Source organism: Cygnus olor, chromosome 13 (assembly GCF_009769625.2).
Source record: "Cygnus olor isolate bCygOlo1 chromosome 13, bCygOlo1.pri.v2, whole genome shotgun sequence".
Taxonomy (NCBI): domain Eukaryota; kingdom Metazoa; phylum Chordata; class Aves; order Anseriformes; family Anatidae; genus Cygnus; species Cygnus olor.
In genome coordinates this window covers 7,085,512-7,106,950 of record NC_049181.1, presented here as the reverse complement: position 1 = coordinate 7,106,950, position 21,439 = coordinate 7,085,512, and the positions used below count along the sequence as shown (strand labels likewise).

Genomic DNA, 21,439 nt, shown 5'->3' with positions numbered 1-21,439 from the left:
AAGACCTCAGAGGAAAGCTTTGCAGCATGGACAGATCCTGCACCACCTCCCAGGGTAGGGTGGCCCCTGGAGGAGGAGGAGCAGGGTCAATTGTTATTTCTAATTTCATGCATCTTGTCTCCCTTGGCAAGCTTGGAGGTAGCTGGGTGTTGCTTTCCATCAGCAGGTGCTGATGCTGAAAACCTTTTTCTGCTATTTCCCCCCACCACACACCCCGTTCCACCTTGCACAGGGCTGCTGAAGCCCAGCTGGCAGGGGACCATCATCTGCGACACGTGCAAAGAAAACCCCTCTCCTTGTCCCCAGCAACCCCCATGCAACGACCGAATAATTTTCCTCCCACTTGTTTTCCACGGGATGCTGTGGGGCTGTGCACGCAGCGCGGGGGAGAGGCAGAGCCAGCCCTGGCTGGTCCCAGCGCTGGTGCGATTCCTGCCATCCGGCTGCTGCGGGTGTGACGGGAATGAGAATCGCGGAGCTCTGTCCTCACACAGCGCTTTGTAAATGAATTGCTTTGATCTCAGGCGGATTTCCCCGTGCTATTTTTAGATGTGGTGAGGATAACCGAGGGATGTCGATTCTAATGCAGACAGAAAGGAGCTTCAGATGCAGTTTTCCTCCTGGGGCAGGAGAGGAGAGCAGGAGGAGGAAAACAAGGCAATCTCCAGCAGTGTTTCTGAGCCTTCTGGAACAGACAGATAGGTCGCTAAGCCCTTGAGGCTGAAGAGGGATGTTCCCTAAATATAAAATTCTGATAAATCTCCTTATGCTTCTCCTTGATGCTTTTTGTATAACTCACCATTCTGCAACAGCCCAGAGTCAGGATCTGTGATTAAATTCAGCTTTGCGGGGTCCTGGATATATTTATAAGGGATTGCTAATTGTTACCCTTTATTCAAAAATAATTGTAACATCTCTCACTCTCCCTGTTTAAAGGACATAAGTGGATGTCTCAGATTGCTTGGTTTTGATCATGTCAATTCCTGCTTTGCGTTTTGCCTTCAAAATAATAAATAACTTAAGCACAACAAGAAACAGAAAATCAAATCAAACCTTTCTTCCATAGGAGCAGGAGCGTGTGCATGTGTTTGGAGGTTTGCACGCAGGTTGCTGGAAGGGGAGAAAACCTGTGTACAGGGGGAGAGCTCTTTGGAAGGTTTTTTTCTCCTTCTTCTCCCATCTCCGTTGCTGGGGAAACCGCCAGCCCCAGCGCTGGGAGCGGCTGACTCACCGCGCCCAGTCCTCACCGCACGCACTGCGCCTTGAGCTACAGCGCAGGAACAAAGGAAACACAGACTTCAGCAGTTAGACACGAAATACCAAAAATCTCCCTTCCCGATGTCTCCAGGACGTGGCTGGTGGCAGCTGGCTGTAAGTGGTCCCCAGAGGCTGTAGCAAAGCCATGGGCAAGGCTTTTATTTGGTGTCCCGGGGAAGGAGAAAGCAATGCCGCCTTTGGTGATGGGGTCCCAAGCTCTGCAGAGCTGTGCAAGGGTGACTCCATGGGCGTCACATAGCTCCAACGGTCACTAAAGCTGATGGAAGAACCCCTATTGATTTCCATTGGGCTTACTCACTGCCACCTTGCCATAAATATTCATGGGAACACAAACGAGCCCTCTTCTCTTGCTCCCTCCTCTGCTGTGTTCGCATTTTGTGGATGGAGCTCAGTTCTGTCCAGCTGTGAGCACAGGGTTTAAATGGGCATTCCCTTTTCCATTAGTAATTGTGCTGCTCGTGCCACCTGCGGTTAGGGGTGGCTGTCCACAGCCAAATGCAGTGGTGCAATGAACTTGGTCATCTGTTAGCATAAATCGAGATGCTGATATAATTATGTTTATAAATTCCAAATCACAAGGTCAAACAAATAGGCTTAACAGTAAGCAATTTGGGGTCTCCTTGGGATTTGCAATGCATTTACTAATGTTTTATTCAGAATTTCTCTATCTGGAGAGCTAGAAGTTTAGTTGCTATGTCGATGTTTCTGGTTTTCATGTTTTCTTTTTATCCACAGATTTTGGGGACGGGAGAGGAAGAAAGCAGGAAATGTGATGGGACTGTATGAGAGCAGCAAGCACAGCAGGACCAGCAGCAGCCAGAAAGCAGGCTTAGCAGGGTGTTGCAAGGCTGGCATGTTTGGCTCCTGCCTTGGCAAGCTTTGGGAACCTGAGTTATAGCTGGAAATTTCCCCTGGCTCGGGTTTCTGGGTCACCTGTGATGCTCAGACTGTTGCTAGCATCTGCATTGGGGAGTAGAGCCTGACATTACAGCTGTTGAGGTCCAAGACAGACACTACCAGCAACAGGCTCCCAATATTTTTGGCACACCCTTTCCCCACATTTCTCCTCCTGTTCCCTCTTTGTCTCCTGTCTTCCTTCCCAACACTGGGGTACAAACAACTTCTTCACGTTAAGTTAACCTAACAGCTAACACCTGAAGCAAAAAATGTATACTTGAAAGACCTCCAACCTCAGTGTGTTTTTCCTTCATCCAGCACAAATGTGCATGACCAGATGGACCAGATACGCATTCTCTGCCCCCCCACGCACCACACCTGAGCAGTCTCTCCAGATGTGTTCAGAAGTCTGAACAACCCAGGACAGCCCAGCACAACCCTCCTCAGCATCGCGGGGGCCATCCTTCATCTCCTTAGTCATGCTGTCCCTCCACAGTGAGACATCCCCCTGCTGATCCTTCCTCCTGCTTCACACACTTGCTTTTCTGCAGAAGTCCCTCTGGGTATCATGTTATCAGTAGATCACATCTGAATTTTGCACCTGTGAATGTGAGGCTCGTGTCTCTTACTTGCCAAGTCCATCTCAGATGGCTGGGGGGTCAGGGCAGCCACATCCCCCTGCACCTCCAACCCCCAAGCCCCCACAGCCCGCACTGCCAGAGCTGCCAGGAGCCGGGGCAGGAGGACAGTTTTGTTAGCATTAGTACTGAAGCAGCATTTTAAGCCAGTCACAGCCAAGGCTGGGTTTTTCACAACAAAAATTTGGATTTAGAGCGTGGACTCCCTCCTGAATCCTGGAAAACCCGCTGCCTGGTGGATGCCTAATTCTGCAAGTAGGTCACGCCTGCTCTCTGCCTCTGGGTATGACAGAGACATGACAGGTCTAAATAATAAATCTTATCTCCTCTCTCTTTGATGTGAGATGTCACTAAGATGTTCCCTGCCATTCACTTTTCATTTCTCCTCTTCCTTTTCTGTAAAACTCTGCTGACACACCAGTTAATGAATGATAAGACATTTCTAGGTCCCACCAGCTTTGGCAGCACACAGTCCCCCTCGCCAGCCTCTGACGTGGCCCTTTGCATTGCCCTGCTGTGGGAGAACCAGCTGGCAGGACCATGGTGTCCAGTGTGCAGAGCCCCAAAGCTGACAGCCCTCTGCCTATAAAAGAATCACAAGTTGCACTTACTGCTTGTGTAAGGATGTGTGCATGCATATGCACGGTCTTTACATCAAAATGCTGCTTGTGTATGACACCACGGATAACATCTCATCCCGTCCTCTTACAGTCTCCAGCTCATCACTCTGTAAAGAGTTGCAGACCTAAGCTTTAATAAAGTTGGGAGTTGAAAGCTGTGCAAGGGAATCCCATTAACAGAAGCTGTGTCAATGCCATTGGCGGCTCAAATGCTAAGATACAATGCATATATGGTTTCCTACTCTTGCATTTACTGATATGTATTCAGCTGGGTCTTTGTCAGAAAGGTTTCAGCTTTTACAGGGAGTCTTTCAAAGACCTTGCCCTAATTATGAAGCAATTCCAGTGACAATTTTAATTATGGGTGAGTTTTACATAAGTCTTTTTGATACGTGTTGTTATGACATGTAAAATTTTATCTTTGCCAGTTGCAGTGAATTATGTAAGATCTTTGTTTTGCATTTGTCAGGGTAATTTGAAAACATTGCAGATTTAACAAATGCACTTTCAAAGGACCCAATCCAGCACACAGCTGTGATAGCAGAGATAAGCTTCATAACTTTATTAAATTTCTATTAAATTATATAAGCTATCAGACATGTTTATGTGACGGTGTTAAAGCTGCAAAGTCAAGCATGCAAGGAGTAGGAAAAGTCTTATCCTGAAACGCAGCCCCTTTCCTGGCTTCCAGTGGTGGCTCATTATATGATCAAATGCTGTTTTATTCCATAGGGGCCCAGCCTCAGTTGCTGAACAGACTGCCTGATGCAAATCAATGGGCAGCAATTCAAAAATCTGTTTTCTTCCCGTCATTCAGTGTGTGGGCCCCAGCCCTTGTTTACTGCATACTGCTTAGCCTTGCTGTAAAGATGAAATACTGTTTCCGCCTGGGTTTTTCCATGACACTCATTACTGCGGTGTTGTTTATTTCACATGCAAACTATTAATTAATTTGTCTCTGTGAAGCCCAGTAAGGCACGGGAGAAGCATTATCACTTTATAGATAAGGAACAGAGACACAGAAAGAGTCAAGTCAAGAATGTCAATTAATTTGGGATGTTCAACTCGAGATGCTCAAGAGCTGATACCTCCACGCATGTCTTATTTATTTGTCTGCTTTAGCGCTGCTGTGCCTTTCAGCATCTAAAGGGCAGGACCACAGAAGACAGCTGCTGCCTGACCAGAGAGGCTGCCCAAAGCACTTCCCTGAGCACAGGAAACAGCAGCAAGACAGAAGTGAAGGGCAGAAGATGCCAGAATGCATGCAACTTCTTGGCCAACATTTGCACAGGCCTGAAGGCGAGGAGAGTTTTAAAAGAAGGGGCTGAAGGAAAGCAGTGAGGTGACTTGAGGGTGCCTCGTGAGGATAGTTTGCTCTGCATGAGTTTAAGCACCAGCTCACGGAGTTCAGCCTGCTACTGGCCATCACTCCCATCACTAAAGCAGTCCCATGTGCTGTGTAGATATCCTGCAGCTGGGTCAAAAGAGGACAAAAATTTCTCTCGCTTGGACTGCAGCATGCAGCAGTAACTTGAAGGAGGGCTTGTATCACACTAGAAAGTACAGGCGGTCACAGGAATGCAGCTGCAGGGGCCACGCTGAGCTCACCAGCCTCCTTGGCCTTCTTCACATCACAGTTTGCCAGCTCCCAGACCAGAAATGAGAGACCTGAGCATCACTGCAGAAACTTTCACTTGTCTGAGCTCCAGGAGTATTTATATAATTTAATCGATAAATTGCATTGATTTATTTGCACTAAGTAACTCCTTGGGATCTGGATAATAGATAAGGGTGTGCATGGTGCTGTACAAACACATCATAAATAAATGTAGCTTGCAAATCAATTGTCAGTTATTGGTGATTAATCTTCTCATAGTAAAATAATGTGATGTGATTATGGATTTTTTTATTTTTTTATTTTGAATTTGACCTAAGAGATTTCAGAGTCATTTATTTCAGGAAGGCTGCCCTTTAAGCCAGATCTTACACTTCTTAAAAGGTCGTAGGGTTCTAAATATCATGGTAGCTTATGAAGCATGGCTCCCTGAGAGGTCTGACAGCTGCCTTCATCACAACAAAGAAAGGTTCCTGTTCAAACAAGTGCTTGGCCATGGAGGCTATAGGCTGTGTTCTTACAGGGAATTTCACACTATTGTCCTCTTTGGCTGCTGGTGCTGCATACACAAAATACTGTAAAGGTTACCCCAGCTGGCTCCCAAAGCCTGTGTACATCAACATATGTGAGGAACAGCACAGACATTTACCATCATCCTGTCACCGGCTGGTTCGATTTCTGACATTAGTGAGAGAGCTGAGCGCATTATAATGTGGTGCTTTACTAACTGCATCTGGCGTGGGATTTATGCAAGAGAAAGATAAATATATTTGACCACAGTTAGGTGTAATTACAGATACATGGAGCCCAATACAGACACCAGAGCCAGATGAGACTGCAGCTACCACACCCCTTGCCTGATCTCAGCACTCCCAAGCAGTGCACAGCTGAGATGACTTCAATCACATTCATCTCCACAATGCATTATTATATAACAAGAAGACTGTTTTATTCCTCCTGTTCATTAGGTTTCCCAGAAAAAGGACAAACTTCCTTGTCTCTTTTCTTCCTCATCCTCTCATAGCACATGGAGGGCAGAAGGGTGCAGCCATGTGGTCCAGATGGATCTCTGTCACCTGCAGTTCGGGTGCTTTACATGGGGTTTCAAATTTTTTAATTTTATTTTTTATTTTTTGGTAATAAGAAGAAAGGGCTTTTAAAGTAACTTCTATGCAATTGTTTATCATTCTTACAATGTTGCTTCTTCACTCTTGTGCGTTTTCATGCACTGTTAGGCACACATCACTTTATTTTATAGCACAGCACTCACTTTTACGAAGTACAGGTGATACTTGAGCTATTCTGATTACAATGTTTACGTTCTAGGAGTATTTATGGGAGAGGGGAATGTATATGTTTGCTGCTAAACTTCAAGTCTATTGTACTGATAAACTCACAGTGGCAACCTGAAGTCCATCTGAACACAGATCAGGTATTTGGCCAAGCATTATTGTATATTGTATAGGTGAACTAACACAAACCATTATGATTACAAATTTGTCTTACAAATCATTGATTTCCTTCTGTTCGTTGAGCAACAATATGGCTTTAGCCCAAGGTTCAGGTGATAAATACAATGAATTAAAGCCATTGCTCCTGGCCCTGGGCTTGTTTGTTACAGTACACGATACGCTCAGGCTCCATGAGCTCATTCATGTTGGTTGACCCTTCCATGACCACAGCCATTTTCCTCTGGGAGCCATTCCCAGAGTGTGAGGAGGAGACTTACTCTGCACTCTGGGCAGTCAGGGCAAAGATCATATTTGGAGGTTTATAATCAGATGGATGGAAGTTTTACTTTTGTTTAATGAAGACTCTTAGTAGTAAGAGAAATGCTGAGAGCTGTAGGCAGCCCGACTTTCAATAACTTTGCCACTTTTGAGTCATTGTTAATACCATCCCACTCAGTGGTTATTCCTAGGCCTACTCTCTCTTCCCAGCACTTTTTTTTTTCTCATATACTTTCAATTTCCTTTAACCCTGATGGCAATTACCTCCCCCACCCCAGCCCCTCTCTTTTTCATCTTTCCAGGCAAGTTCCATCCAGCTCTGTAATCTTTGTCAGCTGCTTAAACCCTTCTGCTTTTCCATGGCAGTTTTCAAAGACTGGAGGTCCTTGAACAGTCTCCTGTGAGGTTTTAGCAGGCATTTCCTGCTCCTAGTTTCTGTGTTGGGCAAGGGACTGCAGTTTGCTTTCCTCTTTAATGCCATTTCTGAGCAATTTTTCAGTGTCGTGCTTCACCATGAGTGATCAAAGTCTTTCCCACTGCAAGCTTTGATCAAGAAGTAAAAGGCTTCTTGCAAAGCATCAGTCCCTTCCTGCTCGCTGCACGAGGTGGGTCAGCCAGTACCAAGGGCAGTATGGAGGTTGTGGAAATGTTTGCCTGAGTAAGGCTGGCAGGGGTTGCATGTTCATTTCCCAAACGTTTTCCAATTTACTGCATCAGCAAGGTGAATCTCTGTGTGATCTCAGCCTGTTTATCACCATGTTGAATTCCTTGTGTTTGCTGATGCCAACCCCATTCTCACCAGTTCAGGCTGCCAGGGAGTGCTCATATGACAAATGCGGGCTGAGAGTTATATAGAGATCTAATCTGTCTACCTTTGTCTCTAATCTCAATACATAAACATGAACATATTTGCTATGTATACACACATACATATATATGTATCTTTTCCTCCTTGGCTGGACTTGAACTCTGAGTGGGCTGGTGTCTGTCTGCTGCAGAGCGTGACGGAAGAATACTACTTTTGCCCTTGTTGAAAATGAAAATAATTGGGGGTTGGCTCAGTCAAATGCCACAGAGAGATGTGCCAGGGGCAGCACTATTGTGGGTGAGCAGCTGCCACAAGTATCCTTGAGGCAGATTTGTGGCTGTCTGTCTGGGTAGCTGTCTGTCTGGGTCAGTACAGTCCTCTGCTCTGCACTGTGCATGCTGTGAGGGGTCTCACCAAGGAGGATAAGCACCTGAAACAAGTGACTTCTGGTGGCAAAGCGTTAATGAGATGCCAGCTTTGCATGACAGATGGGATACCACACACCTGCCACAGGAGGTGGAAACATGCCTGGGCCCCACATGGTGCTCACAAGGCAGCTGCTCTTGGCAGGTGGGGCAAGGCAGAAATGCTTACCTTTTTCTTGAATGCTGATTGAAGTTGCAGAACAGGATACAACTGGAAAAAAACAGTGACCAAGGGGATGAAAACGGTGCTGTGTTCATAGGTAGAGGCTTGGGGATCATCTAAGTAGGTGGGGTCACTAGCTGGTATGAGTTAACAGCATCCAAATTCCTGCCTGGTTTATGATTTCCTCTGATTTCTCTTTGTTTTGCTCCATCTACCCTGATTAAGTGACCATAACATCTGCTGATTGAAACTTCCTGGAAAACCTCAGTACTGCATTATTTAATATCTTCACCAACATCTCTGTAACAGGTGGTTTCCCAAATGTTACCACTACTTCCAAAGCCATTAATGTTTTGTTGTTGTTTTTTGTTTTTAAATGAGGGAAGTTAAAAACACCCTTCTCAACAACAACAAAAAGTTCTGCTTTTGATTAACAAGGAAAAAAGTTTAAATTTTAAAGATCACTTTATATTATTAACTGACTTAATTATCAGAAGGGATGGTTGAATGAGCAGACAATTAAAATAAGGAGAAGCTCAGAAGGAAAAGTTCATCAGTGCATTAGGCAGACAATGGGGGAAAGTAAAACCATTTCAAGTACCATTTGAAGGAAGCCATTTGGGAAAGAAATAGGATTAATTAAGTTTTGAACCAGTTAATTTTGTTATCCAAAAATATTTCACAGATTAACCACTATAACATACTTATGCTTGAGGTAATGGCTGAGCTCCTTCAGCAATGGGGTGAATTTCTGGTCCAGATGAAGGTACATTGAAGCATGAGGCTCCAGACTTACCAGAATCCATGGTGTATTCTGCAGCCACGATCAGGATGGGGCCTTCAGATACCCACAACAGAGAAGTCTAAACTGCGGCATAGTATTTTGCTGTACTGGTTATGGGTCAGGGTGTGAACTGAGTCCTGCTAAACGCGATGAGAGGCAGTGGCTCTGTGGCCTCTCATAGAGAATGCACCCTGCTCTATGATCCCTAGGCTCCATCATCTCCTCCATTTCCCTTTATTGGCCTTGTTCATTTTTGTTGTAAGCAAAGTGGCACCTTTTTGGCCTAAAGCATCTCTCGTTGAGCTAGAACAGTGATCTGGAGGAACCCAAGTGGAAGGTGCTGTCACCAGAAATTCCCCTGAAGAGGAACCATTTTCCTTCTGCAACATTATTCCTATTACCCCTTCCCTGGAGCATGTGTGTATGCAGCTCCAGGGATGCTCCAAGGGTCCTTTCATTCACATAATTCAGGTAAATGCTTATCTTCCTTTTTTTTTTTTTCTTTCCTGTTTCCCTTGAGAACGTGTCTAAAAACTTCTCCTTCCATGGATTTGTCTCCCTGAGGTTTTTGCCTGTAGGCCTGATCCTGAGTTCACAGTGGGAAAAAGAGAAGACAGTTTTCACCAGCTTTGGCTGACACCTCATAGATAATCCTGCATTCCAGACCTTAGTATGGGTTTCATCAAAATGTATGTAGTATTGTTTGACAACGCTAAAAGAATCCCGAGTTCTTGTCTGTATGAAACCTCCTTGCTGCAAAGGTTCGGATGAAGGCGTCTGTGCCCCCACTCCATGTGCAGGGCCCTGCTTTGTAAAAATGGGTTCAGTGGGTTTAGTAATTGAATTAAATCAATACATAAAAGAAGGGGAAGAAATATATTTGCCCAGTTAGATAGGGCTTTTGTTTGTGCCATAGTTTCTTCAAGGTGTGGGTGATGAATCATGACAAATTACTTTTCAGAGCTTTGCAGTCTATTCACGAATGAATTAATTTTACCAGACACCAGCCATGATCCTCCCAGAGATGCTGCTGCTGCCGCCATTCAGCCACAGTGAGCAGCATTTTGCTGTCAGTGCTGAGCGCTTCTTTTCACAGCGAAGCCCCTGAGTTCACCTAGGCTCCCCCGGGAATAGGCTCTGTGCTGAGACTTCTCCATGCAGGAACGAAGACAGAGTGTAAGAGAGATGCCCGTCTGCTGTGTGTCCCCCCAGATATGACACCAACAGCTCAGATCAACCCCATAGTCTGCACCGACTGACACCTCATCAAATTAACCATCTCTGTGTGCTACAAAGGTTGGGACAGGGACACCTCTTCCATACACAGGTGCGATGGTCCCTGGGGAGTGGACCAGTGGCCCTGTCTTCTGCAAGGGGACAAGCTCAGAAAAAGAGTACGACATAAAGTGTGCAATGTTAAGCAACCCATGGAAAACGAAGCCGTAGCCTACACCTCCAGTTGCTGAACTTCGGCGAGACATGCCAGATATATGATGTGGGGAAAAACATATCCTGTGAGTGCTTGAAAGTAATTTTGCATAGGTGGTATTGAAGGCTTTTAACTTGCAGCTTGTTAATAATGATCTTTGAAGGGAACCCTATAAACTGTCTTCCAGTTCTTGATGAGATGGAATAATTTATTACTTCAATTTCTCTGATTAATGTAAAATGTGTTTCAAATTTAGGTTTTACTTTAATATTTAAACTTCCCCATGAGAGGAGCTGCAGAAGGGCAAAGTGATTGAGTGCCCTCCCCTCCGAACTGCCGTGGCGTGTTCCCAAATCAGGGTGAGCTCTGCTAGAAGAGCTGATCTGCAATAAAAGCCATTGCTCACCAGCAAACCCAGGTTGTTTCAGAACCCTGCTCTCCAAAAGGCAGGAACGTTGGTGCCAACCTGCCAGTAAGGGTCAGGTTACCACAGCTCTGTTCACTCATGTCAGTGAATTTTTATTTATTTTTTCTTAATTTTAACCTGTGATCCAAGTTGGAATTCTCAAGAATGTCTTCCTCAAAAGAGCTGGAAAAAAAGCCCAAAGCTTATGCTCTTCAGGGCAAATCACATTGCAGGGCTTTTTCTTAAGAAACCAATCTATTTAAAATAGGCTTTTTGCTATTCTTTTACATCATTGTTTTTTCCAGAGCCAAAGTCAGCAAACAACATGGTGTTTTTTCTTGATCTTACACCATGTTGGAAACTGAACTCCAAGATCTGGTGTAGCTGTTCCTGAGCTGGTAAAACTTATTACATTGCAGAGCAACTGAAGGATCCACCTGTTTTGTCTTGACCACTCAGCTTGCCCCTCTCTGGATCAAGAAAACATAGGAGAAGTGCAATACTGGTACAGTGAAATGGAAGCTAAGCAATAATGTAATGTAGCAGTGCTGGGATGGAGAGCCCTTAAATAGCTGCACTGATAAAAATCAGAGCCCAGACAAAAAGGAGACTGTTTTAGAGAGAATTATTTATTAGAAGATAGGAGGTTGTTACATATAGATTCTGTCCTGCAAAAGTGTCCTGGTCAAGGATATGTCAAGGAGACATTTAAACCTGTTAGAGCTGGCTCTGGTCTCCATTCAGAGATACTCAAGACACAGCAGAGCTCTGCCAGACCTGGCTCTCACACTGGTGCTCAGCTGGGGAGAGGCCTGGTGTACCACAGCATCCCTGAGCTCATTACACCGTCTTTATCCCACTGGAAAACCTGGCCTGTGGGCTGGAAACCAGTGGTGGGGACACCAGACAGTGCTGCAGAAGGGGCACCATTCTTCCCTGGACTAACTTGGAGATAATTATTTCCCCAAGCAGAGAATTGTCTTCCATCATGCCAGTGATGAACATGGCTGAGCAAGTGGCTACAGAGATAAAACCATGCTATGAGGTAGCATGACGTACATTAAAACAACAACAACAACAAAATTAAAAAAAAAAAAGACAAGCTCTCTGTGATACAGAGAAGAGCTCTTGCCACCCTCCCTTACCCCCAAACCAGACAAAGCAGGCAATGTCCAAGCCCTATGCAGAGACCTCAGAGAAAGCAGTTCTGATAGGCAGATGACAAAAAGGCAGCAATTGTGCCTTATAATAGTTATGCTCCTAGCAGTTTTCCTCCCAGTTTCATGGGTGACCCATTTCCTTTCGTGCTGGCAGGTAGTATTTGTCAGCCTTTTGTAAGTTCTGAGCACAGACACAATGGTGGCTCTAGGCCCTTTCTTTGCCTGGTGAAGTCCAGGAGAATCAGAAAGCCACTGTGCCAGTTTTGCACCTCCTGAGCCAAATCCAGGCCCACGGTATGCTGCACAGAGCGTGGGCAGCATTGGTGGAGAGGCAGGAACAAAAGAAAAGGCAGATGAAAGGCATCAGCCATCATACTGGCAATAGCAGAAGGGCCTGAGACCAAGCCTTCTGCAGACAGTTGGTGGTGGCTCACAGACAGTACAAGGCTTGGTTTCATACCTTCCCCTGGGCTTTGTCTTTATTCCAGGCATGTATCCCATTGCACTAGGATAGGTATATGTGGCAGAGCAAGGTGGGCTGACCAGTGCCTATACGTTTTCTTTTCATAGGCAGCTATCCATACAGGTGTTTTCCCAACATCTCGCAGGCTCTTAAATGAGGGTCTGACCCAAAAGTCCTCTGTCTAATGGTCTAATCTATGTGTGCTGAAGGAGAACGACAAATAAATACTCTGGAGTCTGTCTCCTAAATCTGGTCCACTGCTGAAGCCACATTCCTGTCTGCCCACAGGGCTTTGCTGGCTGGGCCGGAATATCACCTTCGCTGTCTGCAAAGTGAAGATATTTTACTATATTTCTCCTTATTAAATCCCAGTCTATGGCTCCAGAGACTACATGTAAAACTCTGGGCATAATCTCCCCCTTTTTCCATAGTGTACCTGAGCTTCTGTGTGCTATCAGGACACTATCAAGGGTATTTGCTTTCAGTCACAATATTCTGAAGGAAAAACTATAGTTGTAACAGGCTTGTCAAAAATTTAACACAATTGTCAGAAACAGTTGTTTATGGCTCATCTATCACCATATCTCTCTTCTCATCTTTAACCCAAGAGTAGGATTTGCTAGTCTGATATATTAGAAACCCTTGAAAATAAGGTCTCGGCAGTGAATGCTCGCAGCTGATGCCAATGCCAATACAAAAGATGGGTCAGACTACAGACCTCAGAAGGGACCATGTGTGAGATGAGCATTTTTCTCTCACTGCAGATGACCTTCAAGGCTGGAGATACTGGGGATAGGGATTAACAAGGCTGCAGCTATAAAGCAAAGCAGCAGATCTCCTGTTATCTTTAGGATAGTAAACATTTGGCATTGAACCATGTATCTAACTAGCTTTGGCACAAATATGCCTACTTTTAATCAGGTTTTATGTCCCTAAGGCACTCGGACTCCTTGGAACTTGCACCCCAACGAGTCTGATGTTATTAATTGGGAGGGTTGAGAAAAATGTTCCATGAGGACAAAGCACACTTAATTGAAGAGAACAGATGCTCCAGACCCACTGACGTACCAAAACTCTAGGAGCAGTCACAGGCTGTATCTTCAATTTTTAATAACTTTCATGGAACTGGTTGTGTTTCCCTACTTTTTTCACACTTCAGCAAAGGGTGTGCTGAGGACCCTGAGGTCCTCTGAAGGCCACTATGATGGTGGTGTTTGGTGGGTGTTGCAACTACTGCTCCAATATGGGACCTTAGCAAGCTGAAGCTCTTTGCCTACTGTTTGCCACAAAAAAAAAACAAATTCTGGGGTTTGATGTGAAACATAATCTCTTTTTCTCCTCTCACAGCCCTGACATTCATAGGAAGCAATTGTTCTAGCTTGGTCTAATTCCAGTTTGGTCAAGAAAGGATGAGACCGACCACCAGACAGTAGAATACCTGTTTTTAATGTCAGGCTAACATTTATAGGTAGCTTTTTGTCTCCATTACCATTATTCCCTTCCAGAACTGCTTCTTCAGCCTCTCATGATAAGAACCTGTTCCTCCTAGGCCCTATTGAAACACCTTAATGAGTGAAGTTCACCTGTCAGAGCTGTCTGGGTGTTCTAGAAGAGTTCTCTTTGATGTTTTTGGAGAGAAAAGTTAGGAGAGAGGGACATTTTCTCTCCAGAATGCGCACAAAGGCAGGAGGTATGGTAGCCCATTTCCTCAAGTCAAGACAAAGCTGGCCCCTGAGGTGAACTTGCAATGGTACTGTGCAAGCTCTGAGCATCCTCCATGTGCCACACTGGCAAGAGCAATGCTTGACTTACCAGATATCGCTGGGTCCCCCCGTACCGAGGGCTCTGGAAAGGTGAGCTGCGAGGTAGCGCTATGCAGCTGCACTGGGGAAGCCTAGCAAGGAGAACAGACACAGAGAAGCTGGAGAAGCTCCAAGCAGAGGAGTGCAATTCACTGGGGCTCCAACAGCGCACAGCAGAGAGGCCGTTACCAAGACTTTGTGGCTCTTAATGGTCACTGTGTTTTGAGTATCTCAGCTGGGCATGTAAGACCAGTTCTAACAATATCCAAAAAGAAGAATATGTCCTCAATTGTATAGTGTGTGGCGTTACAAGGGGATAACCTGTTACATAGAAACATTTTGAACATTAATTACAATATCTTTTATAACTTTGTAATTTAACTGCCAACCTTTTTCCTTGAAATTAATCACCAATGTACATCATATAATCAAACAAGCTTTTTTAAAAAGTACATCTTAATATAAATAGTTTATTCAGTGCATGGTTGTGTATACAACAAATAATAAACAACTCTTTTGTACAAGGCAGAAAACTGCCTGTACAGAACTATGTCAGTTTTGGAGCACAGAATCCAACGATGATTAATGCACAAAATCTTACACATCATGCAACTCTATGCCAATATTCCAACTTTCTCCCATGCAACAGACATGATGACCTAAATGGAAACCTAACTACATTTTTTAAACAACTGTTTCCAATAGCATGTATAAGTATATGTTGTTTAGGGGTAACCTGTCCTAACGCTTCCTCCTACACAATATTCACGTGCCCGTTACAGTGAAAGAAGGACTTTTACAAATAAGACGTTTCTTATAAAAAAATTAAGTCACCTTAATTCCACAGTTTCTGTCTTTAGAAAAGAAGCCACAACAATAGTTTAACATGACACACAAAATGGAATTAAGAGAAATCTACACTGGAGGATAATTTTATCCCTTTCTGTTAACTTCCACTTGGGATAACAAAACAACTCAAGTCCTACAGACTGGGGTTAGCACAAGAACTTTACCAGAAACTACAAATCTATAAAAATTTATATTTCATTGTGTTTAAAACCACAAGAACACTGTTTGCTTGAGCCTGAGACACCAACTCTCAGTTCCAACCCTGAATTTTAAATTATTTTTTAAAGACATAGCTTTAAAGACCCATTGGAGTTCAGAAATCAAAAAGTTGCGCTATTCCAAATTAAAGGATATATTTTTTATCAAGCCTTAGATATAAAACGGTAAGCCAAGGAAACAACAGAGTTTACATATTTGTTTTTTGTTTGCCCCTATAAAACATATAAGCATTAAAATTTCCTTTGAAGAGCAAAAGTGGTCTTTTTCTTAGTTGGAAAGCAAATTCTTATCAGCAGTGAATGTTGTGAAATGTTGTTTCGTATTCCACAAAGCATAGGAGAGAGAGAGATAGGGGGAGGGGGGAGGGAGAGAGAGAGGGGAGAGAGAGAGAGAGAAAGGACATTTCTTGGACATTTCTTCTCCAAGATTTATTCCACAGTTATGTTTGCTGGCTATCCAAGTGCCTTGTGATATGCACAAGCATATTCTACATTATTGGGGTATATCCTTTGACAACCAGTAGATCTAATGGCTGATAAACGAGTGACCTATGCAAGTTCGGTGGCTTGTCCTGGGCAATTGAACGTTTGGATGAAAGACTGCTAGTAAGAATTCAACTGCATCCAGAGGTAAGGTTCTGTTTAGAGAGCACTTGGCTTGCCTTAACCTGGCTACGTTGACTCGTTTTGACTCATGGATTTACCCCCATTTAGCACTCCTGAAACACTTCTGCTCTTTGTTGGGGTCCCACTTCCAGATCTTGAGAACTCTGTGAGATCGTGGAGAGAAGGCTCTTTGTACATGGCCACTGCAAAGCAAAAGAGTGACAGCACGTCAGCACACTTTACAGTCACTTGGTGCACTGTCCAGCTATGAAAAGTCTGGATTTTTCATTCAGCAATTAGCAATGTAAGGAGTGACTTAAAGAAACACAGCAAGGAGACCACTTGGATTTCAAACACTGCCTTAGAAATTCCAATCTCCTTTTCAAGGGGATGGCATTTTAGAGAGGAAAAACCATAACTCCCTCTCCCTCCCAGTTTAAATACCCACCTACACTCTGCACTTACAAAACTCTGCAAGACAGACGTGAGCTGATATAAATCAGCATTTCCTTACTAATAGTGAAATAGCACTACCAACAGCTGCTATTTGACCTGTTACTTGTATGTAGTTCAGGCATGTGGGTGTGAAAGTAGATTTTCAGTCTTCTGTTTTCTTTGTGTTCACACACATTAAGGAGGATCAAACTCAACATCAGGTGCGTAAAACCTGCTCCTAAATGTAGACTGCCAAGCTAGTCCAGCATTCACCCAGGACTACGCACCTTTGAAATATCCTCTCTGATTTCAAAATAATACTGCCTTGAAAAGTTACTTAACAGTATAACCCAGAACTAGAGAGCTTCATTCCTCCTGAAGGAGAAGCATATGGAAGCTAGTTCTTCCGGAGAAAAGGAAGCACCTCCATACATCAACTGAGATCTCTCTCTTTGCATTGACCAAAGATGTAGCCAAGTCTGAGCACCATACTGATTCAGATGCTTCAGTTAACTGGGATGACTCCAGGTCCTGGCTTTTAATACACAGCAGGATACATACGCCACATGCATTATTACCTTTAATGTCACGTGTTGATGCCACATTAATTACGGTTAAATAAGAACCAAGCATTACAGATTTATCCCAAGCAAAAATAGACAAACACCCTGTAATATGAAGCACAGATTGGCAAGCTATACAGCAAGTCACTAAAGGCCTGTGAGCAGATGTTTGGGACATTCCAGGTGAAGTCTTCATTACCTATAAGGGAGACACTGGTCTTTGGGCACAAAGAAACTAATATGCATATTTGGTTAAATGAGAGAAAGGCAGAGTTATGTTATACTCTTGTTATACGGTTAGCTGTATCCTTCAAATACTTATGCACAGGAATTAAACATCTCTGACACAATATAAAGTCATTTCAGAAAAATTTTTGGGAGCAAACCCAAACAATTACCTTTTAATGGTTTTGGAAGAAAATGTGCTGCAGGTTTATTTTTCTTCACGTGGTTTCCTTTCATTATTTCTCCTTCCTTGTTAAGACCCAAATACCAACCCCGTCCAGATTGTTGCTGTCTATAGATCATTGAAGAATATGTTACATAGTAGTTTTCAAATACTGATTCTTTGAACTTGCATTCAGGTGTAAAATGTTCCTGTAAGAAAATAACAGATCAATATGTGCAATGCTGAATCTCCCATCAGTTAATGCAAAAGCATCCAATATTCATTGCTTTTCTGACAGTTAAAAGACCTAACTCTCGCCCTCTACTATCCAATTTGGAATGCTCGCCCTAAAAGTACTAACAAAAGGGTAACACAATTTGAAATCCATGAAATGACACTGTGAGCAGCTCAAAGTAGCATAATAAAATCTTTTTGAGCAATGAGTAAAACGTCTAAGTGAAAAATTATTGATTGATGCAACTAATGGCTATCAGGCAGACACAGCCCTGATGTCAGCCCCACGGGACCAGCTGCGGTCCAGCCTTGCAGACGAAAATCGAGGCCACGTAATGCCTTTGTGCATTAACTGCTGGCCTTAAATGTTTAGGAAAAAAAGTGCAATAGAAGTTCAAAGCTGTGATGCCATGAGTAAATGGTCTTTTACTAGCCCAGCAATATTAAGTTAGCTTGTAGCAGCTGCCTCTTTGCCTTAATCTATGCTCTTCCTCTGCCCAGTGTATCATCTGCTGAAAACCCAGCTGTCAGAGACCCACTGCAGACACCAGCTTCTGATCTGGGACTGGCAAGAGTTAACTGGTATTGCAGATGAAAGCATATAGGATCAAGCCTTAGTCATCATGATGAATTACACGGCTGCTTTCAAGGAGATGATATTGAGCTAATAGTTAAAATAAAGAGCAGCAAACCAGGAGAGAGCCTTGTTCTTCATGCCAGTGGTGTGACTGGCTTTCACTGTACAATGGTCTTAACTCAGTTGATACCTTTTGGCACTGTTACCCAGGTTCAGAAAAGGATGCAGGCATGAAACATAAGTCTTGGATGGGTCTAAGACCAAAATGCCAGTCCTTATAGAACTATTCAGCTGTTTCCTGAGGTCTCTAGGCACTTCAGGTTTTTAGCGATACAAAGTTTGATGAAGTTTCAGCTACAGACCTCTGACTGCCCATAAGATATGAAAGAGGAAGGGCTTGGTCTGGTGATGCAAATGTTAATATCGAAAACATGCCTATCATTGCTCTGCACAGCCACCAGCTCTTTGCTGGACTTTCCTTGTGAAGGCAGACAGCTTCTGCAGAGCTGTCCTTGTGCTCAAGTATCCTGCAGCAGCATGAAAGAAAGGAAGAAAGATTGTGCCTGCATAATGATTGCAATTTTGAATCAAAAAAAAAAAGTCACAGGAAATTAAGTGTCTCGGGAGCTTAAGATGTTCTTATTTAATTTCTGAATATTCCTGTATGAGAATAAAGATGGTATTTAAAAACAAAACAAAACAAAACAACAAATACTGTACATTTATGCACATCTTTTCCCATTTTGTCTTCTCATAGAAGAAAGAAAAAACCTCCCGTCCTCTGATTGACATTTGCTTCAGCAAAGAATGTGAAGCAAGAAATTTTCTTCCTTTTTCCTTCAAAGTAATTGGCTGTTATTTAGTTAATTGACGACTGGTTTCAGTCGCTGTCAAACAGAGACAGAAACTATAGTTTGCCACATTTCTAAATAAAAGCCTTCTCTCACTGTACCCTGCCCAGTGCTAGCCATGTTAACAAAGACTATTGCCAGTGTATCATCCAATTAGCAGCAAAATAGAAAACTACAGTGCTCCTGATGGATGATTATGGTTTATGTACAGTAATTTGGAGCTCTTTCGGGTACAAAAGGCCTGCTTGTGTGCAGGGACAGAGGGTCAGATTGCAAATAGAACCACGTTTACTCCAGCTCTCTTAGGAAGAAAATTAACTTCAGTATGAGCAGCAGGAGCCAAGAGTCCCTTGAAGCAGAGTGAGGAAACAGAAATAAAGACACTAAAAAACTCTTTCATCCCCGATTTTCCCCTTGGCTGCAAGGCTTGCGATAACATGCCATGGTGGAACTCACTGCGAATGAGCTTGCAGCAGTGCCCATGTACAGCCAGACACCGCCTGCTGGTGCCCACCAACCTGAGAGCCAGCCCCATGAGCGTCATGGACAGCCATCCTCTCCCTGCCTCAACCCACGATTCAGTGTCATGACCACAGCGGTCATTTCTCATGAGAAACAGCCGGGCACAGAAATAAAGACGCCTCTCAATAACATGTTCAGTGACCGAGTCACATTTCCTCTGTTTTTTCAGCATTGCAGCAGATCACCTTCATTCATCTGACTGGCTGGGCACGAGATCATGGTCTTTCATCTTGACTGATATCTCCTTAATTTCTAGGCTATGGCTGTAGTTTCAAAAAGGTGCTGCGTGGTGGCAAAGGCTTCCTCCGTGCCAAATAAATGGTGATCCCAAACGAGCTGTTTACAGAAGCTGAAGTGCTCTGCTTGCACCTGAATACTAAGCAGCTGCATACCTTTTGAAGATGTTTGCTCCTACCCATCATCTGCCTTTAGTTTATACAACGTGTCTCTACCACTCATTTAAAAAAAAAAAAAAAAAAAGAGTGGGGAAGGGGAACTGCAGACAGAAGCTTTTATTAAGGAATGCTAGCAGATATGCTCCTAATTTGAGGGTATTACAATTAAAGCATATTGTTCTGAGCTTGGAAAGCTCATATACCAACCTGATTGGGTATGGACAGGGCTTCTATCAGCACACTGGTTTAAAATACAGTGCAGAGCAGCAAGTGCAAAATGGCCATTATGTTGTCTTTGCTGGTAAATTCTTTGATAGTGCACTGAGAAAGCACAAAGTAAAGTTGGGAGATCTTAAAGAGAGCATTAATTCTTGAGAGAATAAAAACTGATGTTTTCCAGCTTATATAATTAATGCTATTCAAATTTATAAATATAAATAACGGTTGAATTCTAAGGCCGCAAGCAGATATCACCAGATGTAAGTGCATAGTGATAATAATGTCATCCCTGTTTTTTCCTGTCTTCCAGTTGTCCTGAAGGGAAGTCCATCTTTGCAATGAAAGTAATTTGAATGAGTTCTGAGGTGTCAAGTGTTATGAATATATAGTTATACAAAACAGATGAGAAAGCAAGCATTTGTGTGAAACAGTATTTCAGTCGCAGCTTGCTTCAGCAGTCAGGGATGATGGCACCTGCATGACAGTAAATTGCACTCACCCAAGCCCCTCACACATTCACCCTTAACAATGAATGAATGAATAAATGAATAAATAAAAGCTAAAGAAAGTGCTGGATTCATTGTAGTCATGACTCAGCCATGCTTAAGTAAGCAGGAGGATGAAATATCAGAAGCTGCTTCTTGGTTTTGAGCTGATCAGCTGAACAAGTGAAATGTTTCTGCATGAATAGATCTGCAGCTGCATTAAATATGTGAAAATAATTAAAAAGGAGAATAATTTGGTGTATGATAATATAGTAAAAAGGCATTGTAGCATATATTTAGAGTGACTGTATTTCCAGGCAGCTGACGAGATTACATCTAAAATAATCCAGTCTCTTCCTTACAAATACTGAGGTATAGGCCTACCGATGCTGAAAGCTAAACTACTGTAAAAGCAAACCTGGCATTCTTCCTGCTCTAATTGTGCAAAGGCCATGCTTCAAGCCAAACACCATCCAGATTATCAGCCATCACACCAATCTACACTGCAGGACCAAATATTAGTTATTATGGCCCCCATATGATTGTAATGCAGGAATTCAGACTCCCAATAGACAGAAAATGGGGAATCTGCTCTAAAGAAAGGTATTCAGTGTCTGCAAAGCTCTGTCATATTATAGAAACCTCTCATCAGGATGGCTGCAGGCACAGTGCACAAAAGGAGGGCAAAGATGCTTACTCTCTGCTATTTATTGCATACCATATTTACATCATGGATAACCTTGGCAGGGGACATGACCAAATACTTTACAGAGCAGTAAGTTTAAGTCTTTAGGTCAATACTGAGTTTGTTAAATGTCTGTATATCACCACAAGCTGAATGTTTTGCAGCTTCCAACAGCAGTTGACCAGAACAATGAG

At 43.4% G+C, this 21,439-nt stretch overlaps 1 protein-coding gene and 1 long non-coding RNA gene across 5 annotated transcripts in view; one reads left to right on the top strand and one right to left on the bottom strand.

The window, feature by feature from the left end:
• Positions 1 to 4,726, top strand: part of LOC121077075 — a 57,008-nt gene extending 52,282 nt beyond the window's left edge. The window contains exon 3 of one of the 2 annotated variants that reach the window (XR_005823885.1): positions 2,014 to 4,726. This is a non-coding gene — a long non-coding RNA (uncharacterized LOC121077075). Of the gene's footprint in view, positions 1 to 549; positions 1,080 to 2,013 lie in introns of those variants that run through there. The other variant, XR_005823886.1, reaches the window with a different exon arrangement.
• Positions 4,727 to 13,366: 8,640 nt separating this feature from the next.
• The window catches only part of FGF13 (fibroblast growth factor 13), a 230,174-nt gene continuing 222,101 nt past the window's right edge, over positions 13,367 to 21,439 (bottom strand). For all 3 annotated transcript variants that reach the window (XM_040571864.1, XM_040571866.1, XM_040571865.1), the window contains 2 exons: positions 17,288 to 17,486; positions 13,367 to 16,094 (listed from right to left, as the gene is read on the bottom strand). In XM_040571864.1, the coding sequence (XP_040427798.1) occupies positions 15,958 to 16,094; positions 17,288 to 17,486 (336 nt within the window). In that variant the 3' untranslated portion in view covers positions 13,367 to 15,957. The remainder of the gene's footprint in view (positions 16,095 to 17,287; positions 17,487 to 21,439) is intronic.